At 34.8% G+C, this 24,221-nt stretch overlaps 1 protein-coding gene across 5 annotated transcripts in view; it reads left to right on the top strand.

Annotated features, from left to right (window-relative positions):
* CCPG1 (cell cycle progression 1) overlaps positions 1-24,221 on the top strand; it is a 37,466-nt gene that overhangs the window by 12,011 nt on the left and 1,234 nt on the right. For 2 of the 5 annotated variants that reach the window (XM_046654397.1, XM_046654395.1), the window contains exons 2-10: positions 3,416-3,484; positions 5,711-5,831; positions 8,199-8,275; positions 9,108-9,312; positions 11,360-11,455; positions 13,238-13,489; positions 14,683-14,709; positions 18,124-18,245; positions 20,995-22,400. In XM_046654397.1, the coding sequence (XP_046510353.1) occupies positions 3,416-3,484; positions 5,711-5,831; positions 8,199-8,275; positions 9,108-9,312; positions 11,360-11,455; positions 13,238-13,489; positions 14,683-14,709; positions 18,124-18,245; positions 20,995-22,400 (2,375 nt within the window). The remainder of the gene's footprint in view (positions 1-3,415; positions 3,485-5,710; positions 5,832-8,198; positions 8,276-9,107; positions 9,313-11,359; positions 11,456-13,237; positions 13,490-14,682; positions 14,710-18,123; positions 18,246-20,994; positions 22,401-24,221) is intronic. The other 3 variants (XM_046654398.1, XM_046654396.1, XM_046654399.1) reach the window with 3 other exon arrangements.

Genomic DNA, 24,221 nt, shown 5'->3' with positions numbered 1-24,221 from the left:
TAGGCAATCAGGGCTGGCTCAAAAAATCTTAACATTTTTAAGGAATGACATAATGAGATTATTTTAGGAAGATCACTGGCTGTAGTGGGGAAGTTCAAATACAATGGCAGCTTTCAGAGTCAGTGTGTCTAGGGTAGGGCTCAGAAATTTACTTTTTAAAATTTTGCTTTAATTACGATGCACCCAACTCTTTGAGAACAGCTGAATTAAGAGGGTTCTTTAGTAGGGCTGTGATTCTTTGCTTATCCAAACTGTTACTGTGGTGGTATTGCCAGTAGGGAATCTTATTTTTCTCGTTTGGGTTTGATGTCAAGCTTGTCCTTCTTCCAAGATAAGTAAACAAAGAATTAAACTGGGGTCTTATTAAAGTGAGCTCCTTGATTTGAGAAATTCAAATATGCTAAAGTTGCCCCAGTTTAACAATGTGTATAACCTTCTTTTGAAGTGTTGTCTTTGTTTATTTCATCTCCTGAGCTGATAGAGTATTTTGTTAGAAAACAAAAGCTGGGGACTAACCTGTTTAAATGGAAATTACCTAGAGAAGGGTAAGAGATGTATGCATATTAAATATCTCTGATTGGGTCTGGTAACTCAGAAGTTTTGGAAGGTTATTAAGAAAATAAAGCACTGGTAAGTCTCAGGGTTGAGATGGAGTAGCAGTGAGAAGGTGGGCTGCTAGAGGAGGTTAGAAGATGGGGATATGCAAAGAGAAGGAGAGAAGCTTTCACATGGTGAAGAAAGAATGTTTAGGCTTTAGCCAATTTTGTTTCTCTCAAAGCCCTACTTACTTCTTGTTCTGTATGGAATGCTTTTTCCAATTACCCAATGCTTAAACCCAAAACTTGGGACTTAATCTTATTTTTCTCCCTTCTATATTTGGTCATTCAGTCCTTTAAAAACAATCTTTCATGTCTTCTCAAATCTCTCTTAACCCCTCCCTTCTCCTTTACTCCCCTCCTCCTCATCAATACTGGTTAAATTTAGGTGCTCATCTTTTTCATGGAATATTACATTGATTCCTTGCATCCCACAGGTCTAGGGCCCTTTAATTGCATCCCTATCTTAATATATGCCCTTTTAAAGATTTGTATCTGATCTTCTTTTAATATTCCACTTGAAGCCGAGTACCTGAGGGTTACTGTAAATATTCAGTAAGATTACCTTTTGACCTTGTTCCCAACATATAGATGAAAAGTCTTGTCAGTTTGCTGTTTTCTTGTTTAAGCTGAGGGGTGACTCAAGGGTCTCAACGATTTATGAGCTTGTTTTACAGAAGAGAAAGAATGCCTTCAAGGAAGTTATGATCCCCAGATAACCAGCCCCCAGTTGCCTTTGATGCCCAGAAGTCAGATTGCCAAGGGCTTATCTGGAATGAAAGAAACATAGATTACTCCTTTGTTTCTCTGGAACTCCTCCTGCCAAGCCCCTTAGCTCTATAAAACCCCCTGCTTTCTTCTCTTGTGAAGGCGGATTTGAGAAAACCTATCCTCCTGCCTTGTCATTTTGGCCAATTTGAGTAAACCTTTCTCCATCTCCAAGCATCGTGTCTCAGTGATTGGCTTACTGTTCACTGGGCACACAACTCTGAGATTGAGAGGTTCAGTATCACACTCATGCTAGATTAATTAATTAATTAAGAACTTTCATATTCTTTAATTTTTTTGCCTTTGTATTTAGTCCATAATGCTTTTCCCGTTCTCTCCTGAGAAATCCTTCCAGTGTCATCATAGCTTCCTTTTTTTTTTAAATGAGGAACTACAACTTTATTTTTTGTGATATCTCTCAATTTTTAAATTTTGGCAACTAATTCAGTTAAAAAACATGCTGTCTAGCATGTCTAAAAACCATTGCAACCTTATTTATAAAGGCTTCTTTGACCATTCTCCTTTCCTCCTGCAAAGATAATTGCTCAGTCTTTGTAGTCCCATGTCAACCCATAATTTTCAAATTGTTATGAAACAATTTAAATACAATAACAAAGTTTTTTAAAAATTTGTGAAAACAGATTCAGTGAGAAATTGGGATTTATATAGTCAGTTTAATAAGGAATGCTGAAATAAAATTGCTTAGAATCCTATAGGGTATTCAGACTGTAGCCTTTGGGATCATCTTCTGGACAGAAAAAATTTATTTCACTGTAACAGTTTGTTACAAGTTTACCTTTAAATTTATAGAGTTATGTTGAATCACTATGTTGTACACCTGAAACTAATATAATATTTTATGTTAACTTTACTTCAATTAAAAAAATAGAGTTATAAACTACCTAGGCTCTAATCAATTTTAAATAGAGAATCAAACTATCAGATGACCTCAGGTGAACTTATTAGAAAATGTTCTAGCAGGACATTAAAAATCACACAGGCATTTTTATCTTATTTTAGATTTTGAATAATTTGAAAACATGCTAATTTTTATAGTGTTAGTGACCAACCACCTCTTTATATCTTCTCTTTTTGAACTATTAATTTACTTAGAGTTTCTAGAATCACTAATGGAAGATTCAGATCTATATTTTTTGCCGTATTCTCATTTGAGTACTGGTTCCATATTAAATTGTCTGCAGTAAATTCTATTAGAATACCAACCATCAACTTGGAGCTAATGTGTTCTCAGTATATGTGCAATAATAGAAGTATTTATAAGACTTAAATGTATAGAACAAAGTCAGTAAGATACCATTCACTTTAATAAGCATGGTTTTGAAGTTTAAATAGGAGTTTCAAATAGAAAGAGAGAACAAACCAGGTACAGTGACCAATGTGTGCTTGTTTAGGACTTGACTCTAGGTTATTGCCAGTGACCACAAGTTTCTAACCAGTCTCTGGTCTTTTTCTTCCCCTATCTTAATCCAACCAGAGTATTACTGACACGAGTATTTTCATAAAAACTGTTTATGTTCCTTTCCCTGCTTGAAAATTTAACTTGTTTCATGTTGCTAGCACAATAGACCTCGTTTTGCTTGGACTCAGAGCTCTTCCATTCCCCGCCCCCCCACCTTGGTTTCTTCAGCCCTGCTTTTCACACCTTACTCTTCATGGAAAACATAGGCTTTTACTCTTGCTGTCTGTCTGTTCCCCATTTGCCGTTTTCTCCCTACTTGACTTCTTCGCACTTTGAATTGAGTTCTTTCCCTTCAGTTCTGCCTCGCCAAATTCTACATTTTCATTTAGACCGAGTTTTCTTATTCATTCCAACAATGTGACTGTTTAGACTATTCTAACTCAGGAGAATCTCCTTGTCTTCAAGTCTGGTTGTATTTGTTCATACAGGTATGCAATCATATCCTATATTAAATCTATGGATATGTTGTCCCAGTTTTACCTGGAAGGCAGTAAGCCACTTTTCATACTTGCACTTCCTATAGAATTTTTTAAAATGTATCTGACATGTTAATATGTTTTTGTATTTTTAGACTTCAAAAATGTCTGAAAATTCCAGTGACAGTGATTCATCTTGTGGTTGGACTGTCATCAATCATGAGGTATGCCATTTAATACTTTTTATAAGGTAATTTGTAATGTTACAGTGTTAGCAGTGATGTAAACTGGGTTCTTTGAAGGCCAGTATTTTCCTGCATTCAAGCATAAGGTTCCATTGTCTATAGCTTGGACATTTTCCCACCCACATTAAACTTCTCTGCTGAAAACTCTAATGAGCCAGGGTCTTCTACATCACTGTACATTGCTTTCCTCAGCTTTGAGACATTAGGCAGATATTCGTTCAGGGTTTATTATTGGTCAGACCCTGTGCTTTACCTACATTTTCATACAATTTTAAACAACTCTTTGTGGTATAGATTGTTTTCATTCTCATTTCATAGTTGAGAAAACTAAAGCTTGGAGACGTTAAGTAATTTGGCCAAGATTACGTAAGTAGAAAATATCAGAGCCTGCATTTAAATAGAGCTAGAGAATATCAGAACCTGCATTTAAATAGACTGGAAGGAAGCGTAGAGAACATGTATTCTACTTATGATATGTTATGTTACATTATGTGATTAGCAGAACTTGACAGGAAAAGGACTATGGCTAGAACTCTATCACAAAATGAATTTTATTATAAGAAGCATGATGTCATGTAACTAGTATTTAATTTTACATTAAATTTATAACATTAATTTATTTTCTCATGCTGGTAAAATATGTTATAGAAAAATCATAAAATACTGATGAATAGAAGCAGGAAGACAAAAATCAGCTATACCTCTTTAAATTTTTAATGGATTTATTTATAGTTTTCCTGTTTTTAGGATCTCTTGTGTCTCGTGTTTTTCTTCATTAATAAAAATTTTAAATGATGTTTTTTATAATTGCTTCGATAATTTAAGATTTAGACAATTGGTTAGTCACGTCTTCTAGAAAATAACATTAACAAACAAAATGATTGCTTTTTCTGCAAGAGAGTTTCAGAATTTAATAGCAGCTGTATCAATTAAATTAAGATTGATGTGGTTTCCTTTTTTCGGTGAATGACTTTTCTATTTTTAACCTGTTCTCTAGGAAGCTTAGATCAACTCCAATAGCAACAACTTCTTGTTCAAGGATAATTAACAGTATAGGTGCAGGGCAGCTGCGGGAGTCTTGCTTGTGAGTCTGCAGTGTGAAGCAAGACAGCAAACCGCTCTGGTGCTTAGCCAAGTGTGCCGTTAGGGTATTCTGTGTTAGAGAGATCTTGTCACAGAGTAGGTCATATTTGTACTTTTATCCCTCTTCCTTTCATACTCTTTCTTGCTATTGTCTCTTAGATGTATTTTCTTTTCCTTTTCCATTGTCAGCATTCTGATTTAGGCCAGAACTGGTCTCTCCTGCAACCCCCAGTCCAACCCTGACCTTGCCTCTGTTTTTATGGTTCTCCTGCCACTTTAGGCAACCCCAAAGTCTTACATTCAGAATTCTCTTTAGGACTCAACTCAAAACCCACTCCTTTAATAAATTCTCTTAGTTTTTGCTGTTTTATCTATATCAGGACAACTTAGACCTTTTAATTTCATGGATTAGTAAACTAGAGGAAAAATTGAGGGAGGGGCATGGGGAAAGGCAGAATCAATTTAGTGTTAACTTTATTTTGCTAATTAACACAAAGGAAAAATCTTCGTAAGATCCACTATTTTATTAAAGAAAAGACAGTGTGACATCAAAGTAGGAAGGACAACCTTGGAAGAAGGAAGAAGTGTAAAGTTTTGAATTTTATAAGGAAAGTTTACTGTAGTGATATAATAGGTTCATTTTATTCCTTGCCATTAAACTTTTTTAGTTACTCATTGCCATAATAAGTAGTTATTTCCATGTGGCTGTTTGTCTGAAGAGGCTGTATATTTGAATTTTGGATTTGAAGTTTTTTATCCCACAACACCTAGCAAAGTGCCTTGCCTAGAGTAGTTCCATAACTGGTGAGTGGAAGAACATTTATAGAAATAGCTAAGTTTAGAAACATATCTTTTAGGATTCAATTTATTGGTTGGGCTTATAAAATAGAGTATTTGACTTTTGGGCTGACTTCTCTTAGAAGCTAAACCTGTAACTCCATTCTGCTGTTTCCCTGCCATAGGCCTTTATGGACTAAATTGAACAAAAAGTAGTTGGATTAGATACTCTTCCCTCTGTAGTAAGGCAGCATCTGGGACTTTTAATAATGGAAGCGTCTTCATGTAGTCAAACCCAGCTTTGAGGAGCGATAGACTAATAACTGATTATCACTTTTTCCCTAGGGGTCTGATATTGAGATGGTGAACTCTGAACATGGTACAGCCAGTGACAGTTCTGAGCCCACCCCAGAACGTTCATCTTTAGAGCAAGAGGAGCTACAAGTATTGCAATTAGAGCAGGGAGGTAAGATGTTAAAAAAGTCTGATTTTTTTTTTTCCTTTTTTTAAAGGACATTTGAGCGACATTATGAATCTTACCGTCTTTCTAGGTGGGCAGCCTTTCTAGCTAATCTAAATGCTCACGTCACTAAAGGACTAGAATTTTAGTGTGGATTAGGTGGGTAAGCCTGCAGAACTCAGTGGCACCAACCTAACCAGAGGTTTGTTTATTTGCGGCTGTGGCATATATTTGGGCCTCTGTGTAACTCTTTGATAATCCAAGTGTAACCAGTAACTAAATATTATTAATCTTGATTAAGACTAGTGGTATACAGAATTATTTATTCATCACAAGAGATTTACTAAACTCTTCTTCATTTATCATGCTTCAGAGTACTTTGGTTAGAGGTGGTAAATGGTGTTTAACTACTGTATTGCATCACTGTTACATATACTTCTGTGGGATTTAATGCCCACGTTATATAGAGAAATAAGGCACCCAGATAATTAATGCATACTCTTATCTTCATATTTAAATTACTTCTTTTTTTTTTCCTTGCTGAGGAAGATTCACCCTGAGTTAACATCTGCTGCCAGCACTCCTCTTTTGTGTGTATGTGTGAGCTGCCACCACTGCATGGTCACTGACAGAGGAGTGGTGTAGGTCCATGCCCGGGAACCAAATGAACCTGGGCCGCCAAAGTGGAGTGTGCTGAACTTAACGCCTAGGCCACTGGGGCTGGCCCTAATTTACTTCTTAAACTTAAAAATAATTGTATTAAAATGTAAACAGAACATTTCTTCATCAGGAGAATAAAGCAGATGTGTCAAGGCCAGACATATAATAGATTATACTGTTAATCTTGTTTTCAGCCTGTGTTGATTACTGTTCTCATTTGAACAGTGATTCTCATCTTTCATGGGTCAGAAATTTCTTTGATAATCTGAAAGCTGTGAACAGTCTCTCCCAAGAATTGCATATATTCATATATGTAAAAAAATTTCCATACTTGCTCAGGAGTCCTTGGACCCAAGTCTTTTATTGAGGAATGTTATCTCCAAAGTAATATTCCATTAGGGGCTTCATAACACACAAAAATGGTGGTTTTTTGTTTTGTTCTTTTCCTCTTATTTTGGAGGGGTTAAATTACATGAGAAATACATATTCATCCTAAAAAAAAATTAAAACCACCTATAATTCTTTGTGTGTGTGTGTGTTTTGTGAGGAGGATTGGCCCTGAGCTACATCTGTTGCTAATTTTCTTTTTGTTTGAGGAAGATTGTCCCTCAGCTAACATTTTTGTCAATCGTCCTCTATTTTGTATGTGGGACGCCGCCACAACACGGCTTGATGAGCAGTGTGTAGGTCTGCACCCAGGATCCAGACCCGTGAACCCTGGGTCGCTGAAGTGGAGTGTGCGAACTTAGCCACTATGCCACTGGGCTGGCCGCTGTAATGCTTTTTATCTGGAGATAATTGCTGTTAACCTTTGGTATATGTTCTTTGCTATGTATAAATTTATGTTTATTATATTGTTTTAATACTTTTAACTTCTATTAACATTTTATAGCCTTTTTATTAAAAATATAATATAAACTCTTTTGTTTGTACAGTTTTTTATTTGATGAATTTCTCATAAAATGTATCTGCTATAGTGACCTTATCTGGTTTTTCCATGTTCTTTTGAGTCCTTGTTTATTATATAGTCTTTTTTTTTTTTTTTTTTTGGTGAGGAAGATTGTCCCTGAGCTAACATCTGTGCTAGTCTTCTTCTATTTTGTATGTGGGACACTGCCACAGCATGGCTTGATGAGCGGTGTGTAGGTCTGCACTCAGGGTCCAAAGTTGCGAACCCTGGGCTGCTGAAGTGGAACATGCGAACTTAACTACGTCACCATGCCAGACCCTATAGTCTATTTTTTATGCTAAAGAATTTATAATTTGAAGCTGTAGTTTTGATTCTTGTGTTAACAGGCATTGACAATCATTAGAATAGTGGTACCTTTAGGGATTTTGAATAATAATTCAGAAAATGTGCCATCAGATATCTGAGAATCAATGTTCCATATTAACAGATTTTTAAAAACACCTTGGATTAAGTATGTACCTTGGTATTATAAAGTAGAGATTATGTTTACTTAGAGATTGTATTTTCTTAGTAACTTTTAAATGAGTTCATTTCAGTATCTAAAACTATCCCCTGGCAATTTCAAATAATTCTATTCGAAATAGATCTTTTTAGCAACAGTAGAATGACTGTTACACTTGTATGTGGCATTTCATTAAATCCACTTTAAGAGATTAGGAATAGATTTTATGTACCCAGATTATAATATATGTAGAGAACAAAATTGATGGAGTGTGATTGAATTGATCTTTGCTTTATATCAGAGAGCAGCCAAAATGGCACAGTGTTAATGGGAGAAACTGCTTATCCAGCTTTGGAGGAAATGAAGTCAGCACTTGAGGTAACCTTGTGTTTTACTCTGTGGATATATGATAAGCAGTATTTCTTAGAGAATACTAATTAAAGCTTCCATTTCTAGTTGTGCATTCTGTTCCTATTTGAATTATAGACAACTTTTACGGAAAATTTTTAGATTCCACAGATTGATCAGTTTTAGGGTTAAAGTTTGGTTCTATTTTAATTCTTAATTCAGTGAGATGTCTTTTAATTTGCAAAAGTAATTTCTTGGTAATATGTTAAAGACCTATTCATTTAACCTAATATTTTCTTTGGAAATAGGTTGCATTCTTGAATTATATTAAGATGTTAAGCTATTTTCATATCTAAAATAAAGATTAGTTTTTAAATTTGAGACCAAACTAAATCTTGTCTCCTGGCATTTCACTTCTAGATAAAACTAGATAGCTAGATGAACTTTACATGGCCTAGCTGTTGAAGTTTATTACATGCATAACCAGAAAAATTTGATCAGTCTTTTATGGGCTTCAGAGTTACACTGAAATAAACCCATGGAATGGTGAGAAATGAATCCTCTTCTTTCTGTGATCATTCTGCTGTAAAGATGGGTGTCCCAGCTTCTGCTGCCCACGAGGTGTGAGCAGCAGTTTGACCTAATTCTGAGAGAGAGAGTCACCAATGGGTTTGATGGTGCTTTCCTACTAAAAGATGAACCTGCTGTTCAGTAATCCTTTTCTCTTGGGCAGGACTCATATCTTTTATTTTAAGTCCAAATTATCATAGTACTTAAGTACTATTATACACTTTGAACTGTGTAGAAAATATAAGGCCTGTAAATAATTGTTGAGTTTGTCTCTAAAATTATGATTCCTCAGGGAGAGGAAGAAAAGTTACCTGAAGACAATGTCTATTTTGGAACTGTCAGTGATGATTCTGATATTGTTACCCTTGAGCCACCTAAGTTAGAAGAAATTGGAAATCAAGAAGAAGCTCTAATTGTTAAAGAAGCACAGAGTCCAGAAGATTTTAATATGGGCTCTTCCTCCAGCAGCCAGTATACATTCTGTCATCCAGAAACTGGTAAGAACTCCATAAAGAATACACTGATATGAGACTTAAGGACTCCTATGACCACATTTTATATAATGGTTTGTTTTCTAACCCTAACTTTCAAGTTTTGAATGGATTTGGATAAAACTCAAGAAAACCATTTATAAAATCTACTGTTATATCTAGCGTTTTCCTAGACTCAGGGCCTAGAGCACAGTAGTCCATTGCTATAACAGTAAATACCATCTTTTATCCTTAAGTAAAAGATGAAAAAAAATAGCTTCAGGGAGATTTGTTAAGGTCTCAAACTCTCCACTGCATTTGACATGTTTAAGATCTTTAAGAATGAGAGATTGAGCCATTAGACCTGAAAGCAGGAGAATGTTAAACTTTTTACTTAGAGCGGTACATGTTTTACAATGAAGTGAAAGAACTTTCTTGTTGAAGTCTTCCGGATCCATTCAATTGTTAGTCATTTAACAAACATTTATCGAGTGCTGCCATGTGCCAAACAGGGTTCAAGGAACTGGCAGTACAGCAGCATCCCAAAGCCCCTGACCTTTGGATCTTTCATTTTTGATTGAGTTATGAAAATGTGCCTATTGTAAGTCACATCCTTAATGCAGTTAATGCCTGTTGTTCAGACAGAATAATGTGGAGGTTAAGATATGAGTTACCTTCTGCAATTCTTTGGCTCAGTTTTAGGGATGTGTATAACATCTTTCAAGGTGATATAAATATTTAGATACAAGGTTACTGGAAAATAGGAGAAACAAACCTGTAATCAACCCACATTTATTAACCTACAATTATCACTTAAGGGTGAATTATGGGAGAGAGGCCTTGGAACATTGCTAGTGATTACAAGATTTCCTAATTTGATGCAAAAACAGGAACACATAGTATCTATTTCAGATCATTTTCTTAGATTTTACTGTTCTGGCAAATGTAAATATTAAAGAACAGATGATGGAATTTTTGTTATTCCAATTTAAGGTAATAAAATGTCAAGTAGAGATTTTTAGCTATCTCATTTAATGACTAGTTATTTTCAGTTAGTCTGTCAGTAAATTGCATATGAACAAGAGCTTCAAAACACTTTATTCAAATATTTAAACACACATCTGGCATTCTTAGTGGTCAGAGGAAAATTTCAGCCTTGGCCAGAATAGTATACATTGTACATTTATTTCTGAGGGCTAATGTAATTGATTTTAGAATCCTTTTTGGTCATCAAATTTTATTTATTGAAATTGCGGATTTGTGCTGTATTCAAGTAGTCTTTTTTCTTTCTTTTTTTTTTTAAAGACTATAAAGATGCTGGTTTGAGAATATTTGTGAACCAGAAAAGATAGTTAAATTGAAGCAGGAGTATTGTAGAAGGGTCTAAGCAGACATTTAAGAAATTGATGCTACACAATGGTGATTTATTTCAGCAACTTGGACACTTCAAAGCACATTATTCTAGTTTTTATTTCCTTTCTGAACTTGGACTTCTTGGGAATTTTACAGATTCAGTTAAGAGGAATATTTTATTAGGTGTATTTTTATCCATTGTTATCCTTCCCAAAGGAATTAATTATTTCAATAAAGAAAATGTTAAAAAATAATAAAAAATGACATTTTGGACTATGTTGAAAATATTATATATAAGTCAATAGCCAAGAGATTTTGGTCTCTTTCCCTTACCCCATATTTTTCTTGGTTGGTTAATTTCCTGCTACTCATTGCTTAGTTATTTGTTTTTCCTTTTCCCTTTCTTCTCCATCTCTATAGGATTTGAAGTTCAATGTTTTCTTCTTATAGATTACATTTTTGTGGCAATAATCTTTTTGTTAATTTAAGAACATTCCCCGCTCCCTCCATATCACCCTCTCCTCCCCCAAGAAAGCAAAGTTGATAGTTGTAGAAAAGTTTGTATTGTATGTGTTTTTTTTTAAAGGCATGATTGTTAGATTTTGATGGAGCACAAATAACAGTGTGAAGTAATAATTAAAATAAATATTTCAATTCTCTTTCCTTTTTATTCTTTATAATAAAGCTTTATACATCTTTTTTTCCTGTTTATTCACAAAAGAAAGGTGGTGGGAGAAGCTGTGGAAGATTCCTGAATGCATAAGGGGATGGGATGATCAGCTGAAACACCATGTTCCTAGCCAACTCGCTTTCCAAGGTGGTGTGACTAAATCTGATCAGCTTTTCTAGAGCTGAGTGTGCCTAGTCACATTTACTATTTACTTAGTGCTTTAAAGATATCTATTGTCATCTGTGATAATCTAAACAGGTGTTCAAAATTGGTCTTGTAGTAAAGCTGGCTAGCTTATTGCATGCCTTTGCATTGCTTGCATCGTGGACTATGGGCCAAATTAATTTAAAAGAAGTTTAAAAATAAAAATATTTCGGCTATCATATGTATGGGTTAAAAAAGATGGAAGCATTAGATAAGGATGTGAATTTGTTAATATGGGTTAGGCTGCTTTGTTTACTTAGAATATATAATGAAGGCAATATGTTAAGGTAGAAGCAAAAATTTATTTAAGGAATTATGACAAATGGTTTGTTTTTACATTTACCCATCGTAGTACTGTCAGAAAGTCTGACTTAAGTACTCCAACCATGATCACGATTGCCTTTGTATTATGTAATGCTTTGTTTAAGTCTTCCTTTCTTTCTCTGTCCAAGAAATGTAACCTCACAGCTGAGGCGACGGCATCTTGGAAAACTAGCCATCAAGAGTAACCTGATAAACATGATGGGCATAAGGGTCATGACCAAAAGATCTCTCAGTGGCATCTGTATCACTAGATATTAGGAATATTCATTCATTCAGTAGTGCCTTCTGTCTTTTTGTTTGTTGTTGTAAGTGTGAAAGTTAACCGGATCCTCCATGATCCATCTTGAAAAAGTATTGCCTAACCTAAGTCACCAGCTTTCCTGTGGCATGGATATCCTGTCTTACAAACAATTGTTTTGCTTTTTTGAAGCATGAATGTTGTTTTGGAGCTCTCTGTATCAAATTCAAGTTCCCATTTTATCCTTAGTTTTAGTGCTTTTCTTTTCTTCTAACTGGCCTGTGGGAATTATTGCTGAGTCATCTAATCTTCTTTGTCAAAATATAGTTTATTGATATATGGAACAATGTTAAGAAATTATACATTTGAAAAAGCTGATGGTGATTTTTCTAAAGGATATATCTCCAGTACTTGAGATTTCTTGTTGTATTTTTTGTTTCAATTTATTGTTCATTATTATTCTTTTCAAAAAGGAGCAGCACCAGACTAGTCCTTAATATCGGAGATAGCTGTTGTGTCACTTCCTCATGCTGACATATTTACTAGAGGGTAAAATTAATAACCTTCTAGTAAGAGTGGCAGTCGAAGGGAAGGGCTCATCTGACTTCTGGAAACCTGTGTTAAGCTATAGTGCTTTGAACCTTGATTGTGGGCTCATAGGATGGGAATGATACTAGGGACATACACACCTAAGGAAACTTGTGAAAACTTTTGTCCTTTTAAGTCACAGGAACTGCTTATATACTTTCCTGTGTTCCTTAAACAGTTGAGCTTAGATGACCTCTATTTGAAATTGAATGAAGAGATAGAGGGTTTTTTTCCTTCCAGAAATAGTATTTGTTTATGTCTTTAAAAGTGATGAAATTTAGTAGGCTATGAGAATGATTGTTCTAATGGTGTAAACAACAAGGGAGGCTTAAAAAAAAACAGACCATCAAAGGCACAGAATATGATTAACAGATTCTTGTGTATCACAGTTGAAATCACTTATGTTTTGGCTTTATGCTGATAAACTTGGAAAAATTGAGTTTTTGTTTGTGTCTTTTTGTTTTTGGCTGTCTTATGTAAAAAGGCATGTAGGGATGGCATTGATTATTCTAAATCATACTGGGAAAGCTTTTCTAGAATTTTCATATTTATCTACATTTTTCTTTTTAAAATAGTATTTTCATCTCAGCCTAGCGATGACGAATCAAGTAGTGATGAAACCAGTCATCAGCCCAGTCCCGCCTTTAGACGTCGCCGTGCTAGGAAGAAGACTGTTTCTAGTTCAGAATCTGAAGAACAGCTGCTTCCTGAACAAGAAACTGAACCCTCTAAGGAGCTATATAAACGCCAATTCAGTAGTGGTCTCAATAAATGTGTTATACTTGCTTTGGTGATTGCAATCAGCATGGGATTTGGACATTTCTATGGTGAGTATTTGAAAATTTATTATACATAAATTGATGGCTTAGTGTACAGCACTTACCAAGAGTGAGAAATTCTGGGATCTGTTTTCAGTGTCATTATTAAATACATGACCTTGGAAAGCTCGCAACCTATTTGAACCTCAGTTTTCTCATTTGGAAAATGGAGATAGTGTTGTGTATCTCACAAAGCTGTTTTCACTTTAATTAGCCAGTATTTAAGAAATGGAAGGATTATTAGCTGGTGTATTTTTTTAAAGAAAAAGGTTGGAAGATTAAAAATCTGAAATGCTTACAAAGCATTCATTTTAATTTAGAATCACAATTAAACTAGTTTTAACTGAATTTTTTAGGAGAATTCAATCCCAGTTCAAATAGTTACATTTGAAATGTCACAATAATTGGTGCTCATTATTTCTACCTTCAGGTTTCATGCAAGAATTATATTTTGTGACATTCATTGCTGCTGCCATGATTCACATGAATTGAGAATTCTTAGTTTTATAGTTTAGCATTATACTTTGCTCATTATTATCCTTGTTACTGTTTACATACATTGATTGTCTTAAGGCAAAGCCTTTAAAAGTCTCTTGGGTGAAAAGAGGAAAGAATTCCATATGGTGTTATTTGTCATTTGGGAGTCTAACTATTGAACCTTTTTTAAGGTGAGAGTATTTAAGAATTGAATATTCACACTCTTTGCTTTATTAGAATAAAAAAAGATACTTTAAAGAAAATATCAACTTCACAAATTTCAGTTTGCCTTATATTAATTACTTTTAGGTTTTTTGCCTACATAATTGACAGTTTAACTTTATGAGTATTCCTGTTTTGCTAGTTCCTTCCAACAGTGTGTTCCTTATGCAAAGATTGAATTATGTATACTCTATGTTGACTTACGGAAAAGATATATATTATTCAACAAAATGTAATGTTAGAATAAACTTAATGAAGATAATACTTGTTTAAAGTCAGAGTCAGTAAAATGTGTTTCTTCTTGTATTTAACTTTATATTAATAAAAATAAGTATTTAGAGTCCTGGTGGATGCCTGCTTGAGTTTAATACTGAGAGACTATAATTTGTATCCTCCCTTGAAGTTTGTTGTAATGAGATTTGACTTGAAATGTGTATTTAACTTTATTATCTAGCTGGAGCAAGTGTATGAATTTTTTTTGAGCATGGTTTTTTCCCCCACAGGTAAACATGGAGGTGACAAAGGAGAAGGTCTTATTTCAATTGTTTTTTCTTACTAAAAAAAAAGAATTGGACAGTGATTTAATGTTAATCTCAATTGCATTAAAACCCCAATTGCATGACCTTTAAGTATTTTGTAGAAAGATCAATTTAGAGAAGAGTGCTTTCAAAATTGAAAAATTATTGCCCTGTTATTTAGGATTTGGTTACTTGTAAAATTTACTTTAATAAAACTTTTTTTTTGTGCTTTTTCAAATTAGCCTTTTAGAATATTAAAAACATGGGCAATATAACATGAAGTAGGTCTATATTAGTAATGAGATTGGCTCAATGAACATATAAAAACTTAGCTGAATCACTGTTAGCTTTTGAAGGTCACTATTTAAAGGACATCAAATTTTTCCTTAATTCTGGCCCTGATCTCAGCACTTTAAGAGCTCTTTTGAGTTCATTTTAGAGGCAATTTGAATTTCCCATGCACCATGAAGTCAGTCATTGCACTCCATAATTAGTCATTTGCTTTATTTATAATCGTTTAAGAACACACTCAGAACATTCACCAGCTTTGGTTCCCTATAACTTTGGAGTGTCAGATCTATCCTGGAAGGAAGAGAAAACTAGCAGGACTGAGGATAGTAAAAGAATGTACTTACAGGTATTTGGCACTGCTTCAGGTTCTGAAAGTACTTACAAAAGTTAAAAAAAAAAAGAATTTTCATGTCTAAAAGACCTGTCTTCTTATTCTTTCTTTACTGGTAGACCATCCATATTATGAATCATCAGTGGAGTTCAATTGATTTATTTTCCTCATGGAGTTGCTTTAAGTATTGATAGGCTGCCCTACTCTTCAGCAGACAATATAATGGAATATAGCTAGGTGATAAGTTATGTAGCACAGACAAGAATATAGCTCAAAGGCTACACTTATTGAGTTATCCCAGAGGTGCTAGTATTTGTGTTGGGTCTGGTCTTAACATACTTATGCTAGGTAAGGAAAGTGGAACATTCCAGCAATGAAGAACCTGATAACCTGAGAGTAAACTTGCTGGGTTTGGGAGCAGTGAAAAGACTGGCTGGACTGTAGCAGAATGGATACTTAGAAATAATGGAGTAAAAGGTTGGACTTTGTGGGGTGTTGTTATATTGTAAAACATCTGAGAATCTGGGTAGAATTTGATTCATAAAGTAACCTAACAGCAGTAATTTTAGAGGAAAAGTGCAGGAAGGTAAATGGTGTGGGGAAAATTAGAACAGTCAGCTAGGAGGTTTTGTAATCCAGATACTCAGTGATCAGGGCCTTGACAGGGATGGTGGGGATGGAGAAAAGGTTGGTGAAATAAGGGATGCTGAAGTGATAATGGAAAACAGAACTTTGAGCCTGGATACTTGAGGTATTGGTGGTTTATTTTTTACATTCCAAGAAGTATGCCAGCTGTGTTATTTTGGAGTTTAAAGTGTTACTGGGGAAGAGTTTTCCTAGATGATGAAGTAAATAATGGTGAGCACAGTTTAATTTGTTTTCACCCAACTTTATTCTAGAACGGTTTAGGGTAGGTGTTGAAGTTTGATATTTTTTATGAAGACACTCCAAAAATTGTGCGCAACAGACAGCTGGATGTCTTGGCTGGAAGCTCTGGTGGGACTGGGGACTCTATCTCTAGAAGAGAAGTCTTAGAGCAGTGATAGCAAAAACTGACACAGGGTTAATGTGATTAATTAAGATACGCCGATTTGTAGACATGACCAGAAGGCCAAAGGTTGTACCTTGGGTGGTAACACTTTATAGTTAGGCAGCGGAAGATAGAGGAAAAACCCCAGAGAGTTAGTGAGATTGATAAAGGCCACATTAAGACAGTCATCAAACATATGCTATATAATAGTACTGCTGCGAATTCAGATCTTAACACATAGTTTTAAGTTACTTTCTAGTGGGCAAAGGATTTCATCCTGTTGGCAGTTTGAAAAGAAAAAGGTTTTCTGTTACTCTGGGAACTACAGATGAATTTATTTCAATATTTTTAAAAATCTGAGATAACAGTAATATTGAAACAAATTTGCTATTCTTTTACAAATCAAAAATTTAAAGAGAAGTGATCCTAACAGACTATCATAGTTGTTAACTGGTAACAGTTGTCTGTAATTTGGCAAAAGTTTTCTCTTTAGTGTTTTTCAAGATGTATTGAAGAAATTAAAAATCCATCTTTTTAGCAGTATGGAAAGAAATCATAAACTGTCATTATTACATTCTTTCATTACAAAATTCCTTGTTATCTTTACTTAATGGTATGCCACTCAGTAGATATAATTTTAAGGTTGCCAAATGCATTTTGCTTATTTTTTATTTAGTGTTGGTTTTTTCCTCTCATGCATGAAGCACGTAGCAGCATGTGAACAGCATGTCTTGGTACATTAACATTTTTATTTTTAGGGTGAAAATGTAGAGCATCCTAGTTGGTTAAGATTTCTTTGCCAAACTGCTGGGATAGGGATGGTGATACTTGGGTACAGACTTAACCAATGCAGAATTCTTAAAAGATTTGTCTTTGAGAATGGTGGGTAATCACAGTTAGCCAACTGTTTTCCTTGCTATACTTTTTGAGTTTGTGTTATATCATTTAGGCAAAATATAGTGAGAAAAAAAGACATTTTTGTTTTTCTTTTTTTTTCTCTCTCTCTCTCTCTTTTTTTGTTTTTGTTGAGGAAGATTAGCCCTAAGCTAACATCTGTTGCCAATCTTCCTCTTTTTTTGCTTGAGGAAGCTTAACCCTGAGCTTGCATCTGTGCCAGTCTTCCTCTATTTTGTATGTGAGTCGCTGCCACAGCAAGTGACAAGTGGTGTAGGTCTGCGCCTAGGATCTGAACCTGCGAACCTGGGCCGCTGAAACCGAGTGCACCGAACGTAACCACTAGGCCACGGGGCTGGCCTCTGTTTTTCCTTACTGATTTATGACGTGTGAATAGATTCCATGGTTGGTTTCTTTCTCTTTGGAAAGGGGGGAATGCAATACTTTATTGTACCTTAGAGCCCTCAAAAACAACCTTGAGTGCCTTCAATATAGTAGGATTAAAAACATTACATAAATTGTTTTCTTTGTTAGAGTAATATGGACTGGCTTGTTTTAATCAAAAGGATAGTGAACTGCTTAAATGTCCCTGGGTGTATGCTAAATAAAATAAAAAATATATTAACCTACTTTGCCTGATCTATATTACAATTAACAGCCATCTACCATTTGATGAATGACACCATGAGATTTTACTTATTCATTCTTTGTTTATATAATCAGAATTGTTATAGAACTGTGAAATGCTGATACTTTGAAGAAAACGATCCTATCTGAATTAAGTAGTTAAATATATGCAAATAAATGTTTTATTATGTTTTAAAAATATTGGTAGTCATAACATATACGTTATATCCCTAATAAAAATTTTCATTTTTAGGCACAATACAGATTCAGAAGCGTCAGCAGTTAGTGAGAAAGATGCATGAAGATGAATTGAATGATATGAAGGATTATCTTTCCCAGTGTCAGCAGGAACAAGAGTCTTTTATAGATTATAAGGTGTGTACTACTAATACAGTTTATAAAAATTAGCAAATAGTGATTGTGCTATTCAGATACAAGTACAGTGAGGACTAGTAAATAATAATACTGGTAATTGTGGATTGAGTACTTACTGTGTCGTAGTCACATTGTGAATACCTGACATACAGTATTTCTCTTATTTCTCACCACAGCCCTGTGAATTAAGCAAGTATTAATTTCATTTTATAGACGGGAAAGAGGTTCAGAAAGGTTAAGTAATTTTCATAAGGCTGACAACTGGCAGAGCTGAATTTAATTCCATTTACCTGACTTCAAAGATAGTACTCCTAATCACTATAATTAATGTTATTATTATTATGATTATTATTTTGGTGAGGAAGATTAGCCCTGAGCTAACATTGGTCACCAACCTTCCTCTTTTTGCTTTAGGAAGATTCACCCTGAGCTAACATCTGTTGCCAGTCTTCTTCTATTTTGTATGTGGGCTGCCATCACAGCATGGCCGCTGACAAGTGCTGTAGATCCATGCTGGGGAGCCAAACTGAGGCTGCCAAAGCAGAGTTTGCCAAACTTAACCAGGGCTGGCCCTAATTAACATTATTTTTAATTGATATTATATACATAAAACATTATTGGGGCTGGCCCAGTGGTGCAGCAGTTAAGTCTGCCCGTTCCGCTTTGGCGGCCTGCGGTTTGTCAGTTTGGATCCTGGGCGAGGACATAGCAACATTTGTCAAACCATGCTGTGGCAGGCCTCCCACATATAAACTGGCGAAAGATGGGCATGGATATTAGCTCAGGGCCAGTCTTCCTCAGCAAAAAGAGGAGGGTTGGCAGCAGATGTTAGCTAAGGGCTAATCTTCTTTAAAAAAAAACCCAAAAACATTATTATTATTTTTACAGAGCTGAACAAAACATTTTCATTCAGTAAAAGAGAGAAGGAGAGTTTGTAATCTCTCTAAGATCTTCCCTTGATCAAGGGAAATAATCAACCAGCCCTTTTTCTCTGGTTTCTTGTTAATTCTGATGGAAGAGAGAGCATGTTATGCTTTCCTGCCTAAAACTCACCTAACTCCAATAGGACTGTGCTGTCAGTTCTTTCCAGTTACCTAACACCTTTGTGGGTTTATGAAGACCAGTTGGTCTCCTATCTGATTCTTCCCTAGGAAGGGATTATAGGTAAACTCAGGGTAGAAAAGTAAACTGTTCTTTTTTCCTTCCATTTCCCCAGATTTCCTTTATACTTTATATAAATATATATATATATCCCTTATAGGATTATGACTATATTTCTTTGGAAGACAGAATCCCACTTGACATCTGAATTATATCTTTCAGGAGGGACTACTGAAGTTAATTGTAAATAGTGTAGTTTTCTGTATCTTGATCAGATGTTGTTATAAAAAGAGTAGCCATTTTCTTTTTCACCACTAAGGTTTCTGGTTCCATAGGATGATATTGGCTCTTAGGATACTTGCCCTACACAGATCTTTACTGAGTCATTTTTTTTTTTGTTCTCTGAAGATTAATGATAATCTTATCTTCTAATAAGATTAATATCTGTGGTAAATTGAGCAAAATTTAAGTATCATTTTGCTGATTTATACATAAGATATTTTAACTGACTGGATAGTGCTATAACCATTAACTTCTTTGAGCATATTGTTTAGTTTCTTGTTGTTTTGATTAAAGTTTGTTATTAATACATACGTTGAGAGAAAAATTAGATCATTCAAGGCTACCTTGAACTGCAGCAGAATTGTGTAAACCTGATTGAACATGGTTTCTCTCTATCAAGGGTATTGACTTCAGGGTTACATTGCTAATCTGGTCATCGTCTCATCAGAAAATTATTTGAAATTGGAGAAATTAGTTATAAAAGTTACCATGATTTAGTCTGATCTCTAAAGTGCGGGAGAACTTGTATGACTTATCTCAACTTACTTAGAGATGTTAATTTGGGTAGGACTGAGATCTTTCACATAGGACTAAGATTATTGAAATTTTCTCCCTTCAAAGAGTGCAGTGAAGATAAACAATTTTTTTGAGTCTGAAGTCATCTCTAGCTGTAATTTTACTTCTTATAAAAGGTTATCTCCCTCACCCAAGGATCAGAGAAGCTTTTAGTCCTGCCTTACTTCTCTCTAAGAGCCTTCTCAGGAGATTAGAGTCTTGTAGTCAAAAGACAGGCATATCTCATGGCCGGCGCAGTGGCATAGTGGTTAAGTTTGTGCTCCACTTCAGCAGCCTGGGGTTCATGGGTTCAGATCTTGGGTGTGGACCTACATAACAGTTGTCAAGCCATACTGTGGCAGCATCCCACATAGAAAAAATAGAGGAAGATTGGCACAGATGTTAGCTCGGTGACAATCTTCCTCACTAGGGAAGAAAAAAAGATAGGTGTTAATCTCCTTTTCTCCTAACTTGTATGTGGGCCTAGAAACAGGTAAGGATTTCATATGATTATGGGAAAGACTAGTCAGAAGTACCCCATCTCTATTTTTAAAATCTTACTGAGATAAACCAAGCTCTAGCTAATTTTTTCCTGCCTTTAAATTCTTCCAGCATGCTATATTCTTATTTTGATGTAGCTCTCTCCTGTGCATTTTCTTGCACGTGAATCTTATTGAAAATACTGTATAAAGGATAGTCTCTGCAGAAATAGACACTAAAAATTCATGGAGTATTTGTTATATCTTAAAGATTTAAATTCAGCTTTTAAAGCATTTGACATTTTTCTTTCTTCTTTTTCAAAAAAATTTAGTCATTGAAGGAAAACCTTGCAAGGTGTTGGACCCTTACTGAAGCAGAGAAGATGACCTTTGAAACTCAGAAAAAGAACCTTGATACAGAAAATCAGTATTTAAGAATATCTCTGGAGAAGGAAGAAAAAGCCTTATCTTCATTGCAGGAAGAGTTAAGGAAACTAAGGGAACAGATTAGGATATTGGAAGATAAAGGGACAAGTACAGAATTAGTTACAGAAAATCAGAAACTTAAGCAGCATTTGGAAGAAGAAAAGCTGAAAACACATAGCTTCCTTAATCAGAGGGAGACTCTTTTGGCAGAAGCAAAGATGCTAAGGAGGGAACTGGAGAGAGAACGACTAATAACCACGGCTTTAAGGGTGGAACTCCAGCAGTTAAGCTCTAGTCAGTCATATGGCAACACAGACTCTCCTGATATATTGACTGAAAAAAAGGAAATAGAAATCTTACGAGAAAGACTCACTGAGTTGGAGCGGAAGCTAAACTTTGAACAGCAGCGTTCTGATTTGTGGGAAAAACTGTATATTGAGGCAAAAGATCAAAATGGAAAACAAAAAACTGATGGAAAAAAGAAAGGCAGCAGAGGAAACCACAAGGCTAAAAATAAGTCAAAGGAAACATTTTTGGGTTCAGTTAAGGAAACATTTGATGCCATGAAGAATTCTACCAAGGAGTTTGTGAGGCATCATAAAGAAAAAATCAAACAGGCTAAAGAAGCTGTGAAAGAAAATCTGAAAAAATTCTCAGATTCAGTTAAATCCACTTTCAGGCATTTCAAAGATACCACCAAGAATATCTTTGATGAAAAGGGCAATAAAAGATTTGGTGCTACAAAAGAACCAGCAGCTAAAAAACCAACAACAGTTTTTAGTGAATATTTACATCCACAGTATAAGGCACGTACACAAAACCAGAGGAGTAGAGGCCCTACTACGCACAGAGAAGGAAGGAAAGAAAAACCAGTTCACTTTGAAGAATTTGGAAAAAATACAAATTCACAGAAATGCAGTGCTGAGCATGACTGTAGAGAAAACTCTTTCAGAAAGGCTTGTTCTAGTGTATTTGAATGTGCTCAACAGGAATCCATTAATCTTTTTAATATTAAACTCTTGAATCCTGTAAGGATAGATGAATTTAGACAGTTAGTTGAAAGGTATTTATTAGAAAAACTGGATAGTTTTCATCATTGGAAAGAACTTGATCAATTCATCAATAAGTTTTTCCTAAATGGTGTCTTCATACATGATCAGAAGCTCTTCACTGACTTTGTTAATGATGTTAAAGATTATCTTAAAGACATGAAGGACTATCAAGTAGATAATGATGGAGTGTTTGAGAAGTTGGATGGATATATATATAGACACTTCTTTGGTCACACTTTTCCCCCTCCATATGGACCCAGGTCGGTTTACATAGAACCATGTTATTATAATAGTTTTTAACATTTATAGATTAGCATTTTTATTATATGATAAATTTTTTGGAATGTTACTATTTGTAAAAGTACTTTTTTTAAAAAGTACTATTTGTAAAAGTACTTTATTGCCAGAAAATTTAGAATAAATTGAAAGATATAATTTTAATAGCTGTTACAAACTGAAAATTTCATATAATCAGTTTGACTTGAACAAATGGTTTAATTTCTACCTTAATCAGTTAAAGATATATAAATCCTGTTTTGTTTCTTTCCATTATAGTTTATATGAAAAGACAATCATCTTAAGTGAAATTATTTTCCTTTAATCTTTTATTTATTTACTCACTTTGGAAAGCTAGGCGTGAACAATACAGATTCCGGTCTGAAATCAGAGGAGCTCATATATAACAATTCAGATGTCCGACTTATTTTTATTTGTCTATTCCATTTACCAACTAATTATATTTAATATACTTATTACAGAATTATTGTTGACAAAGGTAGAGGCATGATCAAAGAGGCAAACTTAGCAAGCCACAAGTTCTAATGTGTGTGCTTTATACATAACTTCTAAAAATAACTCTGTATCCATTGCTTACCAGCTTTATATTCTGTAACATGAAACTCGCCTAATCTTCAAATGTTAGCTTTATTTTTTACCTTTGAGATAGTTTATATATATATATATATATTCACATATATATATATATTTGAATAAATGTAATGTGTCTATAAAATAATGAGACAGATTCTGGTGTCTTTAGTCCTTAAACATATATCCAGTGCCTATAATGAGCAAAGCACTGTGAGGCTGTCCTGAGGAAACAAATGAAAAATTTCCTGCTGACAGGGAGCTCAGAAGCTTTTGGAGAATTACGTAAATATAAGAAATTAATTGGAGGTATGGAGGCATATTGTATATGGTGGCCTTAGTCTGGAGATGTTTAGGATGGCTTCATAAGTGAGGTGGCCTTTGAACTGAACTTTTTAAAACTGGCTTTTGAAGGAGATACAAGAATATGCCAAGCAGATAGGGTAGAACATTACACTCAAAGGGAATTTCATTTGCAGAGATTTGTAGATATGAAGACATGCCACTTGAAGGAGGCAAAGTAGAGCTAGAGTGTGAGTAGAAGAAAAGATTCAGATCATGACGGACCTCATTTTATGTTGAAGTACTTGCTTTATTGCATTTTGGATCACTGGCAGCAGCCTGGAGGATTGGTTGGCAAGGGTGAAGCCAGAAGCTAGAAGGTGGTCTTTGAAACAACGTAGACATGAGCTGATGAGTACCTGAACTAGGACAATAGTAGGTGTGGAAAGGAGCAGACAGATTTGAACAATAAATAGTAAATAAAATTGGTGGTATTTCTTGTGAAAGAAAAGTAGAAACTAACAGTGACTTCCAGATTTCTGGGTTGGGTTGCTATTTGGATAGTGATTATCACTAAGATAAGGAATACCACATTTTGGGTTAAGGGGAATTGGAAATGAGAATTATACTTGGAGGTACCTGTTGACATCCAAATGGAGGGAATTAATTGGCCGTTAGTTATATGACTATCTTTCTAGCTCAGACTGTGTGTCTCTGTGTAGATAGTCTAGGCTGGAGGTATTCATCAGACTTGGGGAACACCAGCATCTAAGGGGTTGTAGAGAAAGAAGGCTGAGAATGACATGAGTGGCATCATGAAAATCCAAAGATCATCTCAAGTAAAAGGAATATATGTAAGTGTGTCAGATGATTTTTTTTTTAAAGACTGGATTTCTTAGCTGGGATGGTGTTATGGACTGTTTCAGTGAAGG

The sequence above is a fragment of the Equus quagga genome, chromosome 2 (genome assembly GCF_021613505.1).
Source record: "Equus quagga isolate Etosha38 chromosome 2, UCLA_HA_Equagga_1.0, whole genome shotgun sequence".
NCBI lineage: Eukaryota > Metazoa > Chordata > Mammalia > Perissodactyla > Equidae > Equus > Equus quagga.
This window is presented reverse-complemented; position numbering and strand designations above follow the sequence as displayed.